The 7,185-nt window shown below is 44.1% G+C and overlaps 1 protein-coding gene across 1 annotated transcript; it reads right to left on the bottom strand.

Annotated features, from left to right (window-relative positions):
• Window positions 1-1,292: 1,292 nt before the first annotated feature.
• bcl11aa (BCL11 transcription factor A a) lies at window positions 1,293-6,061 on the bottom strand. Its single transcript, XM_025060933.1, has 2 exons — window positions 6,051-6,061; window positions 1,293-5,546 (listed from the first exon to the last, which is right to left on the bottom strand). Exons 1-2 carry the CDS (start codon window positions 6,059-6,061, stop codon window positions 3,263-3,265), a joined length of 2,295 nt encoding a protein of 764 aa, XP_024916701.1. The 3' UTR covers window positions 1,293-3,262.
• Between the last annotated feature and the right edge of the window lie 1,124 nt (window positions 6,062-7,185).

Genomic DNA, 7,185 nt, shown 5'->3' on the forward strand with positions numbered 1-7,185 from the left:
GGAGGGGGAGGAGAAGGAGGTCTGAACCCAAAACCTAAAAAGAAAAAAAACCCTAAAGAAGATATGTACAACCACATCTGTGGACAGGAGCCATCACATGGCCCACATTACCTCCCAGTGCCACATACTGTACTTTAGTTGTTTTTTTTTTTTGTTTGTTTGTTTTTTTATTCATTTTTTAAATTTCTGTAAACATACAAATAATTCGCACTATATTATCCTGCCAAATTAAAAAAATATACTGTGGCAGCCCGGGGATTTTTTTTCATTATTTTTTTTTTAACTCCACTACCAAAAGAAGGTAAGGTAATACCTTTCGAGAGCACAAGCAACAGTTAAAAATACGAGCCTCAATATAAATACTATAGTGCCTATTCTAAGTGAACATTGAATTCAAATACAATTCTAGAAATACAGAAAAAAGTAGACCATAAATGTGTTTAAGCATAGGAATCGACATGAATGTGCATTTTCCTATATTTTAACTTCTTTATTATATATTCATATATAATCTTAATCCTTTTTCCCCCGAATGCAAATTGTATTTATTTCAAACCTGAAGAGCTGTGAAGAGCCAAGGCAAAAATGAAAAAAAAAAAGAAAAAGAAATACAAAAAAGAAAATCACAGATTTTTTGTCCATTTGTTTGTTTGTTTGTTTTTTTTTTTATCTTTTTTTTCCCTCTAAAACATTTCATTTATATATATTTATATATACTGTGATCGGAGTGTCGAACACCAACGAGACGCTGAGGAAAAGAGAAATGACAGTACAAATTAAACACAGTTTCCCCCTTGATAAAAGTGAAGTGGTATTTGCCAAATAATAGTCAAAGCAGGACTAGAAATAAAAGAATTAAAAAAATTACAACATTTGACTCGTCTGTTGTCCGACGTTCACGGTCTGTACCTTTACCGGGTGGAAAATAGCGACGAAATCAAAAGACAAATTTAAACAAAAATCTGCACCAGATGGCATTTTCTGAAAAACTCAAGTCAAACCTAACAATTTGTCAGCCTTGAGAATTCTCTCAGGGCTGACAAATTGTTGAGAACTAAAATTTTTAGAGCTGTCACTTTTTCTGTCAACGTTATGGCACAAGACACGGGAAAGTTGAAATTCAAAAATGTCTTAAAAATGTTCCTAATACAGCCATTCTTAGACGGACCAATCAAAGAAACAAAGGTAAAGAAGAAAGTTTTTTTTTTTTTCGGGCAGCAGTTTCAACAACACTCTTAATTATTTTTTTTTCGTCATTAGGGAGCAGCGTCGACCTTAATGCCTCTGTGCCTGCGCGATAATGAAGAGCAACACATGCTCATCTGGGCCCATTACATTTAACAGACACTTGTATCCAAAGCGACCTAAAATTTGAGGAAAGGTAGATTACCGTTGACTGAACTGAAAATCGTTTCTGGAGAAAAGTGACAGCTCTAACGGTGTCCGATCATGAAGCGATCAAGTTTCAACCAAAAGTTTCCCTCCTCCGCTTTTAGCGAACACTTGTAAACTGGGGAAGAAGAAGGGGAATAAAACAGTGCACATCGAGTGTGAATTTTTAAGCTAGCTAGTTTTGAGCCTGTGTATCGGCTTGCATCAGTGTGGGACAATAAAAGAGAGGTGACAAGTGCTTTGTTATAAACGAGTTATAAATGAGTCGCATCGTGGAAAAAAAAGAAAAGAAGGAAAATCCCATTCTTCTGGGTTCAAACAGTAAACAATAACATGCCCTGCGTTAGCCTTAGCATTCTGATTTCTAATAATCGCATTGTCGCTCTTTTCAAGAGCCCTGGAGTGTGTATATATTTTCATTTTTATTTCTTTCTCTGCAGTTCATATTTATAAATGACCCTGTCGTGATTCTAGCCATGGAAGTGAAGGGGCCGATGGCCGTCGTGTGAACGTAGCTTCAGTTCTGTGTAACGTTCTGTCCCTCCGTCGGTCTTTATGCTCACAAACGACATCCGGAGCTTATATGCTTCTATTCCACACACTGACAAATGAGAGCAGCGTCGTAGGTTTGTGCTAACGCAGATACAGACACGACACTTCCTCCTCGCCGTGCGTCCGTATCCCTCAGAATCAGGATTGTACATTACAGATTTACTTTTTTTTTTTTTTAAATCTCAAGCGTATCTCCTTTTACCGGAAAAACAAAACTACAAATAATTCAGATATACACAATACTGCTTGTACCATGCTTGCCATGAAATCCACACATTATTATCATTATCATTATCATTATTAAAGATAGCCTATTGAACACAGAATAGGTAGCTAAATGATGATTACCCAGAACTCTCTGATCTTTCATCATGAGTCACAACAGCCCGGTGGAAAAGTCAGGCGCTTGATGCAAGAACCTTCGCTGGTTGGGTGGGTGGCTTAAGGTTTTGTTTTTGTTTTGTTTTTTGCTTTATCCAGCACGAACCTGAAAGTGTCACCAAATAGTATAATGGCCAATGTCGTCATGAAAAATTGAAGGGCTTTCCTTTTTTTTCCCCCCACCAATAATAATACGAATTTCTAGCTCACCCATGTTTTAGTCTTTTAGTCTTTTTGAAAGAAATTTGAAGGCTGTCAGTAAATTCAGTGGAGTCGTCAAGCTCAGGCTTGATTCTCTTTCTTTTGAACCCTGTGTGAACGTGGTGTCTTTTAAAAAGATCAGGACATAAGTGCATTTTTCCAGGGTTGTACGAAGAGGGCAAAGACCGTTCGCCTTCCATGTTACAAAACCAAACTGTACATGATATGTGTTACAGAATGTATGCAGCATGGACGTGTCTTTCCTTGTCTTATTTCTTTTTTAAGAATAAAAAGAAAGGAACATAAAATTGGAACCAGAGAAAAAACAGCAACACATTTACTCAACAAGTAATCAACCAGGGACAAGTTCTTTTCTCTTTTTTTTTCTTGATTAGCAAAAAACGTATTATGCATGCTGACTAAGTCTTAAAAATGGAAAACGGAAAAACTTAAAAAAAGAAATTTTACACAACATGTAAATTATTGCACAAGAGAAAGGCTCAAAGATTTGCGTCAATGCAAGAGTATTGCCCCGATACAGATCATGCATTCAATGTGTAATGGAGACAAGGGTGTGCTGGTGCAGAGCACAGGGTCTTGAGCTTCCACCAGACTGGTGATAATGGAGTGTTGGGGTTTGGGGCAAATCTACAAGGACATGGCAATAAACAGGGGACTAATGGCGGACATAGCTGTAAGGGGGTGTGGGGGGGGGAAGGTCCCATAGTTCGGCCTTCTACTCGGACTTAATTTCGGTACTCAAAGGACGGTCACTGTGCCATTTTTTCATGTGTTTCTCCAAGGTGCTGTAGACACTGAAGGGCATCTGACAAACCTCACACTTGTACACGTCTTTGCCCACCTGTCCGTGGGTCTTCATATGGCGTGTCAGTTTGGAACTCTGTGCACAAGCATAATTGCACAGCTCACACTTGTAGGGTCTCTCTCCTGTGTGGCTGCGTCGGTGCACCGTCAGGTTACTGCAGTTCTTGAACACCTTGCCACAGTACTCACAAGTGTCACACCTGCGGCTGTCCTTGGAGCTGGGCCGCCCATGACCCCCCAGGTGTGGAGTGCTGCCCCCACTGCCTGTGCCGCTGCGACCTGAAATCCCACCATCCAGTTCCCCAGGGGGGGTGGAGAAACGCAGACTGCCATTCTCCGAAGAGTGCTCCGACGACGAGGTGAACGGCGATTGTCTGGAATCCCCAAAGTTCAGAAAAGGGTCCTTGAGTTGTCGAGAGGCGGCGTATCCAGCCAGCCACTGGGAGTACACGTTCTCCGTGTTTGGGATTGTGGGAGTTGGCAGGTCGAACTCCTTCTCCAGCTTGATGCGTTTAGAGAAAGGGCTGAGTGGACTGGGGCTGCCCAGAAGCAGTTTCTTAGAGAGGCCAACGGAAGCTGATTCATTGGGTGATGCTCCTCGACCATTGACTGCTGAGACGGAGCCCTCCTCCCCACGATCTGTTTCCAGTACAGAGTCTCCGTCACACATGTTACGATTGTGGTGGTGCTCTCGGTTGAGGTGGTGGTGCAGGTGGTTCTCCTGGGCCATGGCGTTGCGTTTGTGCGCGTTAAGAGCTTCACTGAAGTGCTGCATGCTAGCAGCCAAACCCATTCCCTGCATAACCTCAGGTAATGATCGGGGTAATGACCCCTCATCAGTCAGACCACCCAGTCGACTTCCGATACCGACATTGTTTTCATGTTGACGTGTCGTTTCTAGGTTTAAACCAAAATGGAAGCTGTTGTTTCTCCTGGGTTGTCTCTCACCATTCGGATCCTCTTCTTCCTCTACTTCCTCTTCTTCCTCCTCCTCCTCTTCCTCCTCTTCTTCCTCTTCCTCCTCTTCTTCCTCCTCCTCCCCCTCACCATTTTCACGGAGAATACGGTTATTCTCATTTTTAAGCTTGGCCACCACTGACTTCAGGGCGTTGCTGGCACTTCCCAAGTGCTCACTTGTGCCGGGCTCCGGGGAGGAGGCCGTTGAAAGCCCGTCTTCTGACTTGCTCGCGTTAGGAGAGGATGATTTGTGCATGTGTGTCTTCATGTGGCGCTTCAACTTACTGGCCTGTGAACATGCGTGATCGCACAGGTGACACTTGTACGGCTTTTCTCCAGTGTGGCTTCGCCGGTGGACTATGAGATTACTTTGAAATTTGAAGGCCTTGCCACAGAACTCGCAACACTTTGATTTCAAGGGAGTGGTGGAAGTGGGCGTGGCCTCTGCTGATTGAAGAGGGGTAGTGGGAGTGGTCTGAGAGCCCACAGGTGACTGCAGGGAGCCTGGAAGAGGCGGCGGTGTTGCAAGATATGGTGGTTTGCTTCCCCCTGCTCCGACTGATCCTCCACTTCCTCCTCCCGTCTGGAATGGCTGGAGCAGGCGCTGCATGGGGCTGGGCCGGCTGGGTGACAGTGGAGGGGTGGACCCTGAGGCGTTCCCCGCCAGCTCTCGAAGCCGCCGTGAGAAGTCCATTGTTGGAGGAGGGTCCAGGGGCATTGGAGGATTGAGGCGCAGCACCCTGTCAAAGGCACTCGGGTGGTGGGCTGCCAACGCCAGCTCCTCTGGGCTCAAGTGATGTGGTTCCAGGTGGTTTCTGGGCGGCGGGCTGAAGAGAGGCGGCGTAGGGGGAAAACGCTGATGATGGACCGGAGCAGTTGTGGGAACTGCCCCAATTCCACCCAGAGCTCCAACGCTGTCCCGTCCACCTGAACCTGAGCCAGGGATGCGGAGGAGGTTGAAGGGGCTGGCATCTGGAGGCAGGTGTAGACCATGAAGTGGAGGTTGAGAAGGGCAGTCTGCACCTCCGCCCAGGGAGGATGGTCCACCCATGCGTGGGGTAAGAGGGCTGCCATGTTCACTTTCCAAGTAGATGCGGAACCCGTGGGTATTTTGTGCGTGCTGCAGCAGGAACCAAGCACTGCCGTAGGACTGCTTGCATGTAGTGCAGGTGTAGGTCGTCGGCTCCTCCTTACCTGTAGATACAGAGAGGAGAAAAAGAAAAGTTTTAGCTGAAAGACTTTAAATTCAACACTTGGTTTTAGAAGTGATTCACCGTAAACGGTGGTGCACACTGATCTGATGGAGTTCACAAGAGGGACCACAGTCCTAAACCCATATAATCCTTCTTTTATTTCAACCTGAGGCCTCGAACTCTTTTAGCGCTTTTAAAAGAAAGTGGTCAGCACATGATGTTGTGGCCTTGGTTAGTACAACAGTAGCTCTTATTGAGGTCATGGCCCACATGAGCAGCATGTGAGGAGTAGTGTGTACACATTTGTTCTTCTCACAGACTTGCTCTGGGACATTTTAATTTACTTCCTTTGGACAAGTTATTTAACAAGTTTATATTAAAATATATGTATATTTTCCCCAAACAAAGAACGCAGTGAACACACGCTCCAAGTTCTAGAATCCTCTTTGTCTCTTCTCTGCATAAATTTAAGATTTATTTTCCATATTAAGCCCTTGCTCATCAGGAAGAGTTCATCTACATCCAAATTCACCTTCAAATAATTCACACCTTTCCACCATTGTTGTGTGAACTAAATACTCCTCCTTTGATGAAGAACACCGTGTGGTGATTCAGTAGGTGGAACCTTCTGTCAAAGATAATTTAGAAACTGCCAGAAAAAAAGAAGAAGTGGAAAACAGGAATGTTTATTCATGCACAGTGAGTTCTCCAGTTCTCACCCTCAGGTGTACGGTTCATTATCCTTCACCTGACATATTCCCCACCTTCACTGCATACACACCAAGAAGTGAAACGCCGGCCACGCTGACCCGTGAGTGGACGCAGGAAGTGAGTGCAGTCGTGTTCGGGGAGCAAATCTAAGGGCCATGGGCTCAGCGAGGTTTTCTGCAGCGAGTGTGGGGGCGACAGAGTCTGACAAAGCTGAGACGCACATTAACACACTGACACACAAACGCAGTGACAGCCAGTGTGACAGGAATATACCTGTCTCTTATGAGACTGGCAGCACAGGCTGGAATAATATATAGAAAACTGAGGTCAAAAGTTTAGGCCTCAGTATGTTTCCTCCGTATGTGAAACAAGTTTGGAGTATTAAGTAGGAAAATAATAATAATAATAATAATAATGAAAGCTACTTAATTTGGCAACAAGAGAGAGAAAAAAAGGTGTATATATATATCCGTCTTGAATTACTTTTCTATTGTGTGTGTGTGTGTGCTGTGCCCGTTTGTTTCACACACACACACAGACCTTTGCACAAACATACACACACACACGTTGCCATGACCCGCCGGGGGTTTAATTATTTATTCATCTTCGTTTCTCCGGTTGCCACGGGCAACGGCGGAACACTGACAGCACTTAAAGCAATAAATAAAAAACAGAAGCAGTATTTCTTATTTTAGTCTCGAGTCGTCCTCGTATGTTTGTTTGCCAGTCTGGTGCAGCATTTCCACCAGCTCTAAATAAAACCGCCTGTTTTCCAAGCTGAGGTTTTAAAAAAATGCATTTCTCACTGAGACCTCAGATAAATGCTGCCTGTGAGAAGAAACGACAAAAACGTATCTTCAACACATGATGGTCAACAATTTATATGAATTTCTACGTTTTTGTCAGGCAGACTGTTTGACTTCCCATAAAGAAATGAAATGCATTGAATTTAAATGTTCATGAATTCCTCTTC

This window comes from Cynoglossus semilaevis, chromosome 12 (genome assembly GCF_000523025.1).
Source record: "Cynoglossus semilaevis isolate Cse_v1.0 chromosome 12, Cse_v1.0, whole genome shotgun sequence".
Taxonomy (NCBI): Eukaryota; Metazoa; Chordata; class Actinopteri; order Pleuronectiformes; family Cynoglossidae; genus Cynoglossus; species Cynoglossus semilaevis.